The sequence below is a fragment of the Thamnophis sirtalis genome, unplaced genomic scaffold (genome assembly GCF_051295495.1).
Source record: "Thamnophis sirtalis isolate CommonGarterSnake01/CBP01778 unplaced genomic scaffold, rThaSir2_p1.2 scaffold_3, whole genome shotgun sequence".
Lineage (NCBI taxonomy): Eukaryota > Metazoa > Chordata > Lepidosauria > Squamata > Natricidae > Thamnophis > Thamnophis sirtalis.
Genome location: NW_028261383.1, coordinates 19,600,402 through 19,618,038, shown reverse-complemented (window position 1 = coordinate 19,618,038; position 17,637 = coordinate 19,600,402). Strand labels below are relative to the sequence as shown.

General features: G+C 46.1%; 1 protein-coding gene across 1 annotated transcript in view; it reads right to left on the bottom strand.

Moving 5' to 3' along the window:
* Positions 1–17,637, bottom strand: part of LOC106552808 (alpha-2-macroglobulin) — a 76,984-nt gene that overhangs the window by 23,132 nt on the left and 36,215 nt on the right. Inside the window, exons 12-22 of the mRNA XM_087708046.1 lie at positions 17,439–17,502; positions 16,509–16,645; positions 15,818–15,967; positions 14,229–14,402; positions 11,965–12,037; positions 10,221–10,362; positions 8,039–8,267; positions 6,453–6,579; positions 4,565–4,686; positions 1,675–1,726; positions 876–959 (exon numbers count right to left, since the gene is read on the bottom strand). Of these exons, the coding sequence (XP_087564172.1) occupies positions 876–959; positions 1,675–1,726; positions 4,565–4,686; positions 6,453–6,579; positions 8,039–8,267; positions 10,221–10,362; positions 11,965–12,037; positions 14,229–14,402; positions 15,818–15,967; positions 16,509–16,645; positions 17,439–17,502 (1,354 nt within the window). The remainder of the gene's footprint in view (positions 1–875; positions 960–1,674; positions 1,727–4,564; positions 4,687–6,452; positions 6,580–8,038; positions 8,268–10,220; positions 10,363–11,964; positions 12,038–14,228; positions 14,403–15,817; positions 15,968–16,508; positions 16,646–17,438; positions 17,503–17,637) is intronic.

Below are 17,637 nucleotides of genomic sequence, written 5' to 3'. Positions count from 1 at the left end.
GAATGCTGTTACCTCCCCACCAAGGTGGTTCCTACTTTTCTACTTGCATTTTTACATCCTTTCGAACTGCTAGGTTGTTAGAAGCTGGGACAAGTAACGGGAGCTCACTCTGTTATGCAGGCGCTAGGGATTCGAACCGCTGAACTGCTGACTTTTTTCTGATCGACAAGCTCAAAGACCACAGGTGGTATTCAGCAAGGTTCTGACCAGTTCTGGAGAAGCAGCAGCGGAAATTTTGAGTAGTTCGGAGAACCAGTAAATACCACCTCTGACTGGCCCCGTCCCCATCTATTCTCTGCCTCCCGAGTCCCAGCTGATCGGGAGGGAATGGGGATTTTGCAGTAACCTTCCCTTGGAGTGGGTTGGGAATGCAGATTTTACAGTATCCTTCCCCTGCCACGCCCACCACGGCCACACCCACAAAACCGGTAGTAAAAAAAAATTTGAATCCCACCACTGTCAAAGAGCCCTTGGAATGAAAATATGGGGACATTTTGAAGGGGTTAAAGACGCTCAATTTAGTCACTGGAAAACTGACAACCCAGGTTTGAGACCCGCGTGCTGTGCAACAGGATGAGCTCCCGCCCCAGCGCCTGTCCACCTAGTAGTTTGAAAGCACGCAAGATGCAAATGCAAGTAGATAAATAGGCACCACTTAGGAGGGAAGGTAATTGCCTTCCATGTGCCTCAACATATAGCCTTGATGACCATAGAAACATCTTTGTACAATGTTTTCTCCCTTGGCTTAAAAACCGAAAATGAGCAGCGCCCCCTAGAGTTGGACATAACTGGACGGGGGAAACTTTTACCTTTCCTTCCCCAAGGAGAAGGAATAGCAGCCTGCACACAGATTCTTGCAACAGCGCATCACTTACCCAACACGCAGAAGTAAGCCCTGGCCGATTTCTCCACTATGTCCTCTGGGACCTTTAAGGAAATAGCGGTGGATTTGCTGTCTTCTGCAAGCAAGAGAGAGAGAAAAGTCTAGATTGAGCCTCTTGTTAATTTTCTCATTTTCTCATTTCTCATTTAATCCAATGGATGGGGACATTTAAGAATTGGCCTCTCCTTTAAATTTCACAAGTTCTAGGACTCACCTGTAGCTCTAAGCAACAGCAATAGCACTTAGACCAGTGGTTCTCAACCTTCCCAATGCTGCGACCCTTTAATATAGTTCCTCATATTGTGGTGACCCCCAACCATAAAATTGGTGTCTCGGTTCCTAAGACCATTGAAAATAGGTGTTTTCCAATGGTCTTAGGCGACCCCTGTGAAAGGTCTCCATCTCCCTTATCTACAATGTTAGAAATTATGTTTATATAAAGCACCATACAGAGCAAACAAAGAACACAATCACCATGTGCTTTACTGCTCAACTCCATAACTGTAACAGGAAACTCTACTCAGAACAAAAGTGTATAGAGAGTATATACCATAGATCCAAACTTGTAAATACTGCCATCTACTGTCTGAACACTACTGCAGGTGCTGCATAGGAACACATTTCAACAATGAATTCCAACACACAATAATACATCCTAACTGGGGACAATGAAATTTGTATGCCAACGCATTTGGAGGCCAGAAAAGGCTGAGCTCACTCTGGAGCTGACTTTGTGCATTAATCATGGAAGCTTCAAGAAGGAGAAATTGGGGCTGCTGGTCGATACTTACTGGCTCCACATAGCAAATTGTTGATGACCACTTCCTTCTCGATTCCTTCAGGCTTTATGGAAAGAGAAGAAGAGGGAGCAAGTGAAAATGATGGTTTGATATTTCTCTAAATTCCTAAATTATTTTCTGAATTTTTAAAAATCTCCTATGCCGATGAACACTGCGTGGAGGAGAAACTGTGGTGTTGTCTCAACAAATAAAATATTGGCAGCAGGGACATGCAGTTCAGAGGAGGCAGGGGAGGCAGAGCCTTGCTACTGTCATCATGAAAAGAAAAAAAAATGTAAAAGGAAAAAGGCAAGAGGTGAGGTCAGGCTGAGCTAGTTGCTGCCAGAGTCACCATGGGTGACTCTGCTTAGTGCTTAACTGTTTAAAAAAGCCTCTTAAAAAGCGCCCTCTACAGGAGGAGGCAGGAGAATGACGTGCCTCATCTAGTCTGACTTTAGGCGTTTTATGATCACTCGAGCAGAGTTAAGCAAGGGTTAAAAGCCTAAAAATTCCTGACGTAGGTGAGGCACGTCGTTCTCCTGTGAGGGAGGGAGAAGAAAAAGAATGAAGGAAACTTTTTTGCAAAGGAGAAAAATAAATGCTGTTGCTTTAAATCGGAACTGAGCATGCCTGGCTGTGGAATTCTGGGAGATGAAGTCCACAAGCCTAAAAAAATTTGAAACCCGTGTCAGTGCCTCACCAGCCATAAACCTCACTGCACGTCACTGATTGGCAGAGACAGGTGGACAGAGCTTGAACCCCCAAGAAAAGGTAGGTGTGGAGGGTGAGAAAAAAAAAAGGAAACAGACCTGCCTGTTTGGGGGACAACCTTTGACTTATGACCTCAGTTGAGCCCAAAAGTTTTGCTGCTAAGTGAAACATTTGTCAAGTGAATTTATCTCCATTGTACGGCCTTTCTTGCCACCGTTGTTAAGTGAATCACTGCAGTTTATAAATTGGTAAGACGGTTGGTAAGTGAATCTGGTTTTCCCATCGACTTTGCTTGTCAGAAGGTCACAAAAGCTGATCATAGGGTTGCACCCAGGATTCTTTTACTGCTGGTTCGCTCAGGGATGCGCTTCGGGGAGGGTGCATGCTTAATGTGCGCTATGCGCACATGTGCGATAATGAAAAAATTGCTTCTGTGTATACGCAGAAGCAAAACCCAAGATGGCAGCACTTTTGGCGCCGCCGATAGTGGAGGTGTGGGCGGCCGAGTTACTATCTATTTGGCAGAACCAGTTCGAACCAGTAGGAACCGATCTCTGGTTGCACCTAGCTATTACTTGGATGGAAGAATATAATTTGCTAATCTAATCCAAAACAAACGTGATTTGTTTGCGGTCCCATATATAAACCAAATACAATAAAATAGCAGAGTTGGAGGGGACCTTGGAGGTCTTCTAGTCCAACCCCCTGCCTAGGCAGGAAACCCTATATCATTTCAGACAAATGGCTATCCAACATCTTCTTAAAGACTTCCAGTGTTGGGGCATTCACAACTTCTGGAGGCAAGCTATTCCACTGATTAATTGTTCTAACTATCAGGAAATTTCTCCTCAGTTCTAAGTTGCTTCTCTCCTTGATTAGTTTCCACCCATTGCTTCTTGTTCTACCCTCAGGTGCCTTGGAGAATAGTTTGACTCCCTCTTCTTTGTGGCAACCCCTGAGATATCGGAACACTGCTATCATGTCTCCCTAGTCCTTTTTTCTATTAAACTAGACATACCCAGTTCCTGCAACCGTTCTTCATGTGTTTTAGTCTCCAGTCCCCTAATCAAATATTTTAGGAAATATTAAAAAGGCAGAATATTATATTTCCCTTAAAAGAGAAATAGAAATCTTAAGGGAGATAGAAACTCAGCTCCAGCTCCCTGCCCCCCTAGCAGATATTTGGTGCCCATTAAGGACTGGGCCAGCCAATCTACAAGATAAAACGCCTTCAGCTCCAGGACGATAGGATTATCCTTCAGGGCAAAGCCATTCAACCACAATAGGAACTGCGTTGAATCAGCCCAAGTTTTAACCAAGCTTGACTCAGAAAATCTTCAAAGTTTGCTATGACCTCTGACTACAGCCAAGAGAATACATGCTCTTGCCACAGGAACAGGAAGCTCAAGGGCAAAACCCAAGAGAGGGTATAAAAGCCCACTCGCTCTCAGCCCTATGTGGTCAGCTGCCCAGAACCGTGACCCGTCAAAAGCGCGGACGGCAAAAGCGCGATCGACAAAATCGCGCCTTTGACGTCATCACAGCGCGACGAAAAAGATCGAAAAATTCAAATAAAAATTAATAAAAATTAAATTAAAGCAAGCCGATTCACATAAAGGTAAGGGTTAGGGTTAGGGTTAGGGTTAGGGTTAGGTTAAGGGTTAGGGTTAGCTTTAGAGCGTTAGCGTTAGCGTTAGGGTTAGGATAAGGGTTAGCGTTAGGTTTTTCGTTACTTTAACGGTTAGGTTTAGGTTTAGGGTTAGGTTTAGGGTTAGGTTAAGAGTTAGGTTTAGGGTTAGGTTTGGGGGGGTTAGGGGAAGCTTTTAGCTTTATTTTTACATTTTTTCGATCTTTTTCGTCGCGCTGTGATGACGTCACAGCGCGCTTTTGTCGAGCGCGATTTTGTCCTACGCGCTTTTGTGGTGGAACCGCCCAGAACCACCCATATGCTTCTGCTACTACCAATAAACCACCTTTTCTATCAGCCTCCATGTTTCCAGCGTCTTTCTCCCCACTTGGAACTGAATCCAATGGATATTTCTTCGAACAAGCGTGGGGGAAAAACCCCAACCGCTTTCACGCTGTCATCAAGAAAACTTAATTTACTAGGAAACATAGCTCTGACTTTAATATATCACTACTCTCAACTCCATCCTTGCCTTCGCCCCCCACGAGAGCAGCCCATACGTACCTCGACCAGGAGGGTTTTGATCACAATGTCCCTTTGTCCTTTGGCAGGCACTTCCGCGATTTCGTTCCCACAGAGCTGGTTGGATTTCAGGGCCTCTGCGGTTATAGTGAAGTTGATTTCCCCTGGAACCAAAATGGACACTTAGTCATGTGTATTCCCCAGATTGCTTGACCATCTATGAACCGTGGTGGCGCGGTGGTTAGAATGCAGTACTGCAGGCTGTTTCTGCTGACTGCCGGCTGCCAGCATTCGAATCTCACCAGGCTCAAGGTTGACTCAGCCTTCCATCCTTCCGAGGTGGGTAAAATGAGGACCCAGATTGTTGGGGGCGATAGGCTGACTCTGTAAACCCGCTTAGAGAGGGCTGTAAAGGCACTGTGATGCGGTATATAAGTCTAAGTGCTATTGCTATTCTTTTTTCCTTTATTTCTTGTTTTGGGTAAGGACAAACAGCCAGTGAAACTCTAGGGAGTTTGAGCCGGGTTTACACAGTAAGAATGATAGAGGCAGTCCTCGACTTACGACCACAATTGAGCCCCATTGCTAAGCGAGACAGTCGTTACATAAGTTTTGCCCCATTCCCTGCTGTGGTCGTTAAGGGAATTGCTGCAGTTGTGAAGTTAGTAACACGGTTGTTAAGAAGGGAATCCGGCTTCCCCATTGACTTTGCTGGTCAAAAGGTTGCAAAAGGAGGCCAGGTGGCTCTGGGACAGTGCAACCGTCGTAAATGCGAAGCAGTTTGCCAAGCATCCGAATTTTGATCATGAGACCATGGGGGTTGCTGCGAAGGTTATGTGAAAAAATAGTCCCAAGTCCCTTCTAACTTTGAACAGCCACCGTTCCAATTCAAGGACTACCTGTACAAGGGTTTCAGTGAGATTATAGTTATAGACACAGGTAGCCATCAAACTCTTTTTCTATCTCTGTCTCTCTCTCTCTCTCTCTTTGTGTCTCTCTCTGTGTATCTGTCTCTTCCCCACCCCCTTCAGTCTTCTTCTGAACTTTGTGCTTGAAGTGGAAAGGAATGAAACTCTGATTTTGCGTTTTACAGATGACATTGATAGATCTTCATAGAAATGGCTTGTTCATGTTATTATGAAAAAATTAAAAAGTTGTGATTTGATGTTAATGCCTTTTTTTTACTGCAACAGAGAGAGTTGGAAGTCAATGTTTCTTTTCCCTTTTTTTCCCTTATCCTTCCTCACTTTTCTTCCCCCTCTTCCTCCCCACTGCTTTCCTATTTACTTATCCATTTGCTAAATTGTTTGCCAAACAAATAATTCCCTCAACACTGTCAAACTATTTACTAAGTCTGCATTACTATTACGATTCGTCTTCTCGTCGTTCCTAACATCTTATGACTGGAGGACTGTAACTTTGTTGTTTGTATCATTACGATTTATATTGTTTCCTAGTATGATTTGATTGCTTATTTGTACCCTATGACTATCATTATGTGTTGTACCTTATGATTCGTGACGAATTTATCTTTTCTTTTATGCACACTGAGAGAATACGCACCAAATACAAATTCCTTGTCCAATCACACTTGTCCAATAAAGAATTCTATTCCATTCTATTTTGTATCTTTTAAATATATATATATATATATATATATATATATATATATGTGTGTGTGTGTGTGTGTGTGTGTGTGTGTGTATGTATATGTGTATATATATATATATATATATATATATATATATATATATATATATATATATATATATATAGAGAGAGAGAGAGAGAGAGAGAGAGAGAGAGAGAGAGAGAGAGAGAGAGAGAGAGAGAGAGAATTTTATCTTATAAGCCAATAAAAAAAAGTATACAGAAAATATCCATGCCGAGGCATGAGCCTAAGAAGCCATATTTGGCCTTCACAACTTACCGATAGTTTGGGCAGTAACTTTCCAGGAGAAGGTTTTCCTTCCATCCACAGGCAGACAGTGGGAAGCCTCCTCTTTGTCCAGAGAGGTAGCAATGTAGTCGGGAGAAAGCAGTAGCGATATGCCAACCTGTTGACCAGAAAGGAGTTAGATGGAGAAGATCACCATGGCCTCACAGGTACACAGCACAAGGAGGAAGAGTTAACTCTGAGCAAGGCTGAGAACTGTAGTTCAACAATATTAGTTCTAGGTTGCATGAACACAGGGGTAGAATCAAAGTCATGAAAAGGGTTATTACCACTTAATAATGTCGTACTTAGAAGGATGGCTCAGTGACTCACTGACACTTAGCTTGTGGATCAGAAGGTTGGGAGTTCGGCGGTTTGAACCCTAATGCCACCTAATGGAGTGAGGTCCCATTATTTGACCCAGCTTCTGCCAACCTAGCAGTTTGAAAGTGTGTAAAAATGCCAGTAGAAAAATAGGGACCCCCTTGGTGGGAAGGTAAAAAAAAGCATTCCGTGAGCTTTCGGCATTTAGTCATGCCGGCCACATGATCACAGAGACGTCTTCAGATGGTGCTGGCTCTTTGGCTTTGAAAGGGAGATGAGCATCGCCCCCAAGAGTCAGGAATGACTAGCACGTACGTGCAAGGGGTACCTTTACCCTTTTAAGACTACACTTAGAATGCAGTACTACCAACCAGTTTTCTCAAAGGTGCTTTTTCAGGAAGCAATTGGACTTTCTCAGTTTTGGGGTTTTTTTTTGAAGATGTTTTGCTTCTCATCCAAGAAAGCTTCTTCTGCTCTGACAGGATACTGGAAGAAGAAGCTGACCAAATGAAGCTTCTTGGATGGGAAGCAAAACTTCTTCAAAGAAAAAAAAAACTGGTCAGTCCCGTCTCTGACCAATGCATTACAAAATATTTGCAGATGCATTTACTCCGTTTTTAGCCATGTGTGTGTGTGTGTGAGCATGGACGCTTTCTAAAGTCTATGGTCTGGAAGATGAATTCTACAACGCATCAAAATCAGGCTTTTATCATTTCTCTTCTGTACTTTTTGAAATTAGCATTTTGAAAGCATCTCACATCACCTAATCTCCCAATCAGAAGGTGAGCTATAAAGAGGAAGGGAGATGCTCAGAGGTGGGATTTAGCCAGTTTGTACCGGTTCGGGCAAACCAGGTGTTCATTTTGCATCTGGGTATACCGAACCCTTGTTGCAAGGACTGGCTTGCCCCACCCACCCCTCCCCTCCCGGGAGTCTCCACGCGGCCCGTTTTGGATGCCAGGGAAGTGCAGGGCCTGCGCAGAGGCTCTTGGAGGGCAAGAAATGACCCTCCTGAAAGTTCCGGAAGTCTCGAAATGGGCCCGCTTATGGCCTCCGAAGGGCCTCTGGAGCAGGCCATTTTCGCCCTCCTGGAGGCTCCCAAAGTCTTGGGAGTGTGAAAACACCCTCCCTGCCCCCTGCCGTGGTACAGGAGACTGAGTAGGCCACGCCCACCATGGCCACGCCCGCCTCGCAACTGGGTAGAGAACCGGTTGCTAAAACTTTTGAATCCCACCCCAGATGGAAGGGTTCCTCACCTGGATGGAGCGTTTGAGATAGTTGTAGATGGTGGCCTTCAGGACATATTCTTCTCCCCGTATTACGCTGTATGGCTGGGTGACTTCAACGAAGAACGGCTGGATGGCTGTGAGGAAGATGGTTTGGGCCAGGCCGAAACCCACCGCTGGGGACAAGCAGAAGGCTCCCGCTCGCCAGTCTGTGATGGTGTCGGGAATGGTGACGGGCAGGGTGAGCTCGGACTCACTGCTGAGGGAGGCAAGAGAAGCAGAGGGGAGGGTGAATTTTCCCAAGCAATACAGGTAGTCCTCAACTAAGGAACACCACTGTATGCCCAAAGTATATGTTGTTAAGCGAGAAATCTGTTAATAAGCGAGTCTGGCCCCAATTTGTGACTTTCCTTGACACGTTTGCCAACGGAATCTCTGAAGTTATTAAATGATCAACAGGGTCGTTAAGTGAATCTGGCTTCCCTTGTCGACTTTGCTTGTCAGAGGGTCACAAAAGGTGACCTCCTGAGGTCGTGAAGGTCGTGACCCCAGGACACAGCATGAATAGGAAGCAGTTGCCAAGCATCCAAATTCTGATCACGTGACCATGGGGATACTGCAACGGTCGTTAAGTGTGAAAAACGGTCATGAGTCGCTTTTTTTCAGTGATATTGTAACTTTGAACGGTCCTTAACCAAACTGTTGTAAGTTGAGGACTCCAGGTATTTTCGCGGCCTGACAAAGTGAGAAAATAACCAACTTATAACTGTTGATTTAGTGACCATTCAAAGTTACCACAGGACTGAAAAAAATAAAAAAGGTGGCCATTTTTCACAACTGTTGTAGCATCCCTGAGGTCAAAATTGGGATGCTGACTCTATTTATGATGGTGGCTGTGTCCAGGGGTCATGTGATCGCCTTTGTGAACCACTGACAAGCAGAGTACCGTATTTTTCGGAGTATAAGACACACCTTTTTCCCTCAAAAAAAAAATCTGGGTGCATCTTATACACTGAATACAGCATTTTTGGCCTCCCGAAACCCCGTGGCACGACAAAACCGCACTCGACTAAAGCGCGCCCGATTAAACCGCGTCGCTGACGTCATCAACAGGGCGACAATAGCGAGTGTGGAGAAAGAAGGGTGCTTTAAATAGCGCTTTGAAAGCAAGCCGATTCAACTTAAGGAAAGGGTTAGGTTTAGGGTTAGGTTTAGGGTTAGGTTTAGGGTTAGGTTTAGGGTTAGGTTAAGGGTTAGGGTTAGGTTTAGGGTAAGGTTAAGGGTTAGAGTTAGGTTTAGGGTTAGGTTTAGGGTTAGCTTTAGGGTTAGCTTTAGGGTTAGGTTAAGGGTTAGGTTTAGGGTTAGGTTAAGGGTTAGGTTTAGGGTTAGGTTTAGGATTAGGTTTAGGGGGGTTAGGTTTAGGTTTAGGGGTTAATTTTAGGTTTAGCGTTTACAGTGTGCTTCTGTCTCCGCGCTGTTGTCGCCCTGTGATGACATCAGCTATGCGGTTTCGTCGAGCGCACTTTAGTCGACCGCGGTTTTGTGGTGGAACCCCGAAACCCTGCCTCCTTTCCAAAAATGGCCATGCATTGTCTTTAGGAGACTTCCAGGATATTCCTGGGGGCTGGGGAAGGCAGAAATGAGCAAAAAATGGGTGTTTTTTGCTCATTTTTGCCCCACAGCCCCCCGCAGCACTCTTTAAACCTCCTAAACGCTATTCATACCCTTTTTTCCCGCAAAAAATGGGCCATTTTTGAGAGGCCTGCAGAGTGCAAAAACCTTTTTTTAAAAATTTGTCTCTTCAAAATCTTAGTACGTCTTCTACTCTGAAAAAAACGGTAAGTGGGGGAAGCCAGATTCACTTAACAACCGGGTTACTAGCTTAACCCCCGCAGTGATTCACTTAACAACTGTGGCAAGAAAGGTGATAAAATGGGGCAAAACTCCCTTAACAACGGTCTTGCTTAGCAGCAACAATTTTGGACTCCCTAATGGTTGTTAAGTTAAGATGGGCAGTTTGGAAATGTGACATATAAATAAATAAATAAATAAATACTGGTCATCCTCGACTTACGACCACCAACCACCGAGGAGAGGCTCTTATCTATGAGTACATCTACAAATGTATACAGTATCTACTAGCAGCTGTAAGGTGTTAACATTTCTCCCTGAAGAGCTACCCATTCTACCAAACATAGAATCTTTGGATTACCCAAGAGATTTTAAGGACCATATCCAGGTTTCTGGGAAGAAGCGCCGGATAGTTGTTTCCACTGGTTCTGCGCTGTTGTCCATGCTCATTCCTCCAAGACTCGCGCCAACAGCTGGACCCCTTTCCATGTAGGCCATTGGGTCTGCAAAGAGAAACAGCTTGCATTTCTTCCATGCCTTTTGCATTTTAGCATGTCCAAGGTGTCCTTCAAGATGAATCAAGCAAGCAACCAAGACATATAATCTTTGATTGGTGATATGTCATCAATTTGATTCTTATTCTTATCCTCTTATCCTTATCATCCTCACCCTCACCCTCACCCTCACCCTGATTTTAACTTTAGCCCGGAGATCACAATGCTATTGCACAGTTGTAATTTGGCTTGCCAATTTACCACCTCTGTTATAGGACGCATGCTTCCCAAAATGTGCCAAAGGAGGGTGAGCTTGTTTCACGAGTGGCTGCCTTACCCAAAGCCCCCTCCCTTCTTGGGAGTTGCCTCGCAAATGGTTGCTGCAACTGGGTAGGTTCAGAGCCAGCAGGAATCTGACTGCCCGCATGGAGCACCACCTCGTCTCCCCACCAAAGTGGTACCTAATTATCTACTCGCATAGAACATGCTTTGGAACTTTAAGGTGGACAGAAGCTGAGGCGAGTGATGGGAGCTCATATAGTCACACAGTGCTAGGACTTAAACCACCATCTCCAACATTGTTAAGCCACTGAGCCTTTGCGTTTTGCTGATTCTTACTGACTACATAGATCAGCGGGGCCCCAACCTTTTGGGCACCAGGACTGGTTCTGTGGAGAAAAGTTTTTCTCCGGACCGGAGCGGGCGTGGCTTTGCATGCTGCCTGCATACCGCGGAGGGAGCTTCGCTTCTTTGTGCGGTCTGGTTGCTGGCATGCTACGAACCAGTGCTGGTCCACAGACTGGGCGTTGGGGACCCCTTGCATAGAAATTCTGCTTGACAATCAGTCCCTAACAGAGTCCTCCAGTTTTTCTAACAGCCCCTCCATCACCCCTGTAACAGAGCCCATCCCCCTTGCTGCTTCTTGCCCACGTCTTCTCATTCCTTTCATCACCTTTCCTGGCATGAGAGTCTTCTCAAGAAAGCTAGGTTTTTATATAATATGATAGTTTGAGACGACCCTTTGTGCCCAAGTGAGAACTTGGAACTGATTTATTCAATGATTCATCCGGGGGCGGGCTGCTACGAGTTCACCCGGGTTCGGGAGAACCCTTAGCTAACGTTATGGCCGGTTTGGAGAACCTCCAAATCCCATCTCTGGCTGGCCCCGCCCTGCCCACCCTGCCTCACCCCTCTCACTCCGCCCCTCCCCTCCCTGGAGTCTCCACGCAGCCCAGTAAGTACAGGACCCAGACAGAGGGGGGAGAAACGGCCCTCTCACGGGAGGAGTTTTTTCCCCTCCCAGCGGCTCAAGGAAAGCCTCCGGAGCCTGCGGAAGGTGAAAACATCCCCGCCACCATGGTGCAGGAGGCTGGCTAGGCCATGCCCACCTTGGCCACGCCCACCCAGCAAGCTGTCCTCAGGACTCTCATCCAACACCAAAGGCGTCAAGAGACTTCCTATCCTGCCTCATCTTATGGACATAAAGAAGAGACAGGGCTTTAACGGCGCTGTTGTAGAAACTATCTTGAATTTTTTGATCTTCAAGTGCAATCAATAAATAATTAGAGGAATCCCCCACTTCCACCCTATTGGTCCCCTTCAGATTCTTACAGTGACGCTCTGGTCTGCTGCAAATGTTAGGCTTGTATATCTGGGCACTGGTAAATGTCTTGAAACCAATGTCCTGTAAAATGAGCAGAAATTGACCATGAAATAACACAGAAAGCATGTAAAAGACACTCCCCCTTCCTCTCCCTTTCTCTCTACCCTTCGATCTATCCATCTATATCCTCCATCTATAATCCACCTGGAGTGCTGTAATAAAGTGGTTAGAAAATAAAGATGGATGTGAGAGCCAAGGTGGCGCAGTGGTTAAGAGCCAAGGTGGCGCAGTGGTTAAATGCAGCACTGCAGGCTACTGCTAGATCAGCAGGTCAGCGGTTCAAATCTCACCGGCTCAGGGTTGACTCAGCCTTCCATCCTTCCGAGGTGGGTAAAATGAGGACCCAGATTGTTGGGGGCAATATGCTGACTCTCTGTAAACCGCTTAGAGAGGCCTGAAAGGCCTATGAAGCGGTATATAAGTCTACTGCTATTGCTATATTGTGACAAGGCACCCTTTTCATTCTGAAAATGTGCCAAAAACACAACAACGCTCCCTTTTTACCACCCTAGTATAATCGCTTAATGCAGGGTGGAATCAGAGTGGCTGGATGGAGCTGAGCATTTACTGGCCAGATGCCCTTCCTGATGCCACGTGAAGTTTGCAGTAGATATATTTTCCTTCTCTAAGAGAGAAACACCTGTCACTTCCTAGGATTGAATTCTCAACCTTCCGAGTAGGAGGCGAGCGTCTTCACCACTAGGCCACCCTAGAGGGTCAATGTGTCAAAACCTTACAAAATTATGCCACCAAGGCTGGGAACCAGCCCACCGTAATGAAAACCCAGCCCTCTTCAGCATGAGGTTGATCTCCAACACCTCCAAGGCGAAAAAAACACCACAAATAAAAAAGAAAATCTGCCACTGATTTCCACGGGAACAGATTTGCAAAATCCAACCCAAAGAAATATCATGTGGATACAGATACCTAAGGGGTACGAAGTGGCTACCGTCTCTTGGTAAAATAAATCTGCGTACACTACAAAACGCATCTGGTGGGGAAAAAAAATGCTACCGGTTCGGATGAACAGGTATTTCCGACGATCAGCTGTGACGCCTGATTTATATTAGCTTAGAATCGTCGGATTTCCTGCTTTCTAGCTAATTTAAATTGTGCGCCACAGCCGATCGTCGGAAATCGAAGGTTCAGCGCATGCACAGAGGCAGTGCGTGCGCTCACATTTGTGAACCGGTAGCGAAGGTAAGTTGATTTCACACACACGCACGCACCCCGTACCAAGCTCCTGGTTTTCTGTAGCTCTGCATGTTAGGTATTTTTAAAAGCTAACTTTGGGGAAATCCATGTCGTGAAGTGAAAGAGAAAAAAACATTTTGTCTTTGTATGTCAGCAGCCTCCACACTTAAAATCAATTCTGCCCCAAATTCCTGCATATCAGGGAGAACTGGGAATGAAAGCAAAAAAAAAAAAAGAAAAAAAGTGATTGTTCTTTTTTCCAGAAAAAAGAAATCCAGGAAAAACTAGGGAGAAATTTCCTAATGGTCAGAGCAATTAACCAATGGAACGGCTTGCCTTCAGAAGCTGTGGGCGCTCCATCACTGGAGGCTATTAAGACGAGATTGAAATGGCATAAGGTTGAGCAGGGGGTGGAGCTAGATGACCTCCAAGGTCCCTTCCACCTCTGTTATTCCATGTTCGAATGTGGAGATTAAAATAAGCTACATTTATGGTGACCCACACAGAGTTGTGTTGCTCCTGGTTTGGCCCGGATCGGGTAAACCGGTAATGGCAGAAGCGGGAGTCTCCGCCCATGGGCCCAGACACTTCTGCGCATGCGCATGTGCAGGAGGAAACCGGTAGTAAAAAAAATAAAAATGAAAAGCCACCACTGGACCCGCACATCCCTAATCCAAAATAGCCTAAATACAAGCACTTTCAACAATCATCCAATTTCTCAGTGATCACCCCATGTTTAACCAGCCACCTATCTGTCCCTGCAGCATCCATCCACTTTTTCTTCTTGATGGGGATTATCTCAGAATGTTTAATTGGTGCATTTTTTGTTTATTTCTTTTTTTTAAGCCCCTATTTTCACTCATTTTCATATTTTGTTTATTAAGTAATTGTTTTTTTTAAAAAAATACCTTCTTTGCTCTTGGGATGGAGCCTAAAATGACTGATTTTTCCTAACAAACTCCCGGAGGGGAATCCCAAGTTCTGCCAAGAGTTTGGGGAGTGGAGGGGGGGTGCTTACCCTGAGAATTGTATAGGCGTCACCTTCACCGTAAGAATAGGTATCAGTCTCGTAGCGAATTCCGTCCACAATGATCTTTTTGGTGGGCACGCAGGGGTTTGTGTCTGGGTCCTCCAAGTTCTCACCTTTGTAGTAATAGCCCCTGAGGTCCGTCAAAGGCAGCAGATCATAAACCTGAAAATAATGGAAACCCAGTTCAATAAAGGTAACTCCTCGACTTATGACCAGAGGGGGGGATTCAGCCGGTTCAGACCAGTTGGGGTGAACCAGATGTTAATTTCGCATCTGGTTCATCGAACCAGTAGTTGGAAGGACTGGCTCGCACCGCCCACTCCTCCCCTCCCCGCCCAGGAATCTGCGTTCATCATGCCAGGTAAGTGCAGGGCAGTGGTGGGTTTCAAATTTTTTTCGAACCTACTCTGTGGGTGTGGCCTCCTTTGTGGGAGTGGCTTGCCAGCCATGTGACCTGGTGGGAGTGGCTTGCCTGCCATGTGTTTCCCCCCCTCTCTCTCTCCTTCCTTCCTTTTGTCTCTCTGTCCCTTTTTCCTTTTTTTCTTTCATCCCTCTCTCACTTTTTCTTTCTTCTCTGCCTCCTGAGTCCCAGCTGATCAGCTGGGTCTGCTTTTGTTGCCTGCACAGCAGAACGCAGCTGGAAAGCAGGTTAGTGGAGTGAGGAGGGAATGGGGATTTTACAGTATCGTTCCCCTGCCATGCCCACCAAGCCACACCCACCAAGCCACACCACTGTCGGCTGTGACCAGGAGGGGCATTTGCCCAGGTTCGCCTGGTGCACCAATTACGTCCCTAACTGAACCGGGAGGCACTCGCAACAGTCACTCATGCCCTTGTGACCTCAAGACTGGACTACTACAATGCGCTCTACATGGGGCAGCCCTTGAAGAGCATTCGGAGACTTCAGCTTGTCCACAACGCAGCCGCGCGAGTGATTGTGGGTGCACCTCGGTACACCCACGTTACACCTATCCTCCGCGAGCTGCACTGGCTACCTATTGGTCTCCGGATACGCTTCAAGGTGCTAGTCGTCACTTATAAAGCCCTTCATGGTATTGGACCTGGGTACTTGAGAGACCGCCTGCTGCCAATTACCTCCCAAAGACCCATTAGATCCCACAGATTAGGCCTCCTCCGATTCCATCCACTGGCCAATGTCGCCTGGCTACTACCCGGAGGAGGGCCTTCTCTGTGGCTGCTCCGGCCCTCTGGAACGAACTCCCCGCGGAGATTCGTACCCTCACCTCCCTCCAGGCTTTCCGTAAAGCCGTTAAAACCTGGCTGTTCCGGCAGGCCTGGGGTTGACAAGTTCCCTTCCCCCTTCGAATTGTGTGACTGTTTATTGTTTTTAAATTTTTCTCTGTATCTTGTTTGTTGTGTTACCTTGTTTGTGCTACCCCCCCCCCTCCTGGGTTTGTTAGCCACCCTGAGTCCCTCCGGGAATAGGGCGGCATATAAATGCAATAAACCTTTAAACCTTTAAACCTTTAAACCACGCGCACCAAGCCACGCCCACAAAAATTGAATCCCACCACTGTTCGCAGCCCTCCAAGACCTGGATGGCAATTTGGCCTCACCGTTCGAGCGGAAAGTTCAGCTTCAGGCTTCAGAAGGAAGACGCTCTCGTCAACCGCGTGGATGGCACAGAGGGAGTTCTGGGCAGCAGCAAGATGGAGATTGATCTGACTGCCGGGCAGGCCTTCGCGCTCAGCAAATCGCAGGTCCACCTGAGCGACAGAAAACGACAGTGATGATGTGACTGAGGCTTTCCAAGAGCATGAAACAAACTCCTTGTCCCAACAAAAACCCCTTGTATTAATTGACTGTGGATTCTGCTCATTCACATCCAGCAAAGTCTCTCAAGGGAGGATTTACAGTCACAGACCTTATCTGGCTTGGAGAGCTGACAGGCCGATATTTGCAAAATTTGACAAGGAGACTCGGAGAGTCACGAACCAATTAAGCGAACTAATTGGCTCCTTCAAATTCCACTCCCCTTTTGTTCCTCTTTTATTTCCTCTGGGAGGGGCCATTCATCGTCCACCTGTGGCCTTACTCCCAAGTCAACCCCTGTTCTTTAGCTGTTCCCCTTCGTCTGGCAACTCTGCACATGCGCACACTGGGAACAGGCTCCAGCTGTTCTTCTGCCCCACTGATATCCGACTCCAAAAACAGCTGTTAACTGTTGAACAGCCCTGTCCCCATCTCTGCCTCCAACACAGAGCCCTCATCAGAGCCTTCCCCAGACTCCAGGACTGGCACCCCTACCTTATTTGCAAAACAGGGCTCCACAGGGAAATTGGCAGAGTGCGCCACAAGTTCTCCGTTATCCAAAAGTGTGTACACGAGCAAGCGGGCCAAAGGAGCGGTCTTGATATCCACAAGGAGGTCTAAGTTGAATATTCCTGGTAAAAAAACAGACATTTTCAGGGAGGCTGAGAAACAGCAAAGAATTAAGGCCACGGCGACCCATTGCAACGTTTTTGCTTAAAGGCATTTTGCTTCTCATCCAAGAAAAGAGTCTTCAAGTAAAAAGGAAAAGAAAACCCAGTTGCCTTTTGAAAAAAGCACCTTTGGGACAAGTAAACACTGCCCCAGTCAAGGAACTGCCGAAAACAAACTAACAGAAAACAGCCCAACCAAAGAACCTCCGGGACCATCCCCACCAACACTTGACAAGGCAAGCTACTAGAAAAATATAGGAAGGGAAAGGAGAGGAGGGTGGAAGGGAGAGAAAGAGAAGGAGAGATAGTAGGAAAGGAAGAGGAAGAGTGGAGGAGAGGTAAGGGAAGAAGAAAGAGGTAAGGAGAGGTGGGCGGAAGGGAGAGAAAGAGAAGGAGAGAAGGTAGGAAGGGGAAGAGAGAGGGTAGGAGTAGGGGAGAGGTAAGGGAAGAAAGAAGGGAAAGGAGAGGAGGAAGGAAGGAAGTAGAGAAGGAAGGGAGGGAGAAAAGAAAGAGAAAATAAGGTGCTGTTACAACAGGTGCTAGGGATGGTAAACAAAGCAATCCAAACTGTACCTTATAACCTTTTAAATGGAATAACAATAGTATAAGAATGGCAAAGAAAAAAAATAACTATGTGAATGTATACCTATAATTGTATGTAAGAGAATAAATGACAGTAAGAATATATGTATATATATATATAGGTGGAGGGAAAGTGGGAAGAGAAGGGGGGGACATGTTTTGTTTTTTTTACCTTTACTTTGCTTTTCTTTCAAGGTGTGTGTTCCTGACTTCACAATATCCCCTCTGGACATCACCTTCGTGAGGGGAGAGAGGGAGAGAAAAGGATTTATTGTCAAGAGCTCTACAGTTGGACAGGATCAAAATACAGAGCCCTGGCTCCTTGCTGTATCCTTCCTTGTTGCTCACACAGCAAATACTGTTTGTTTCAA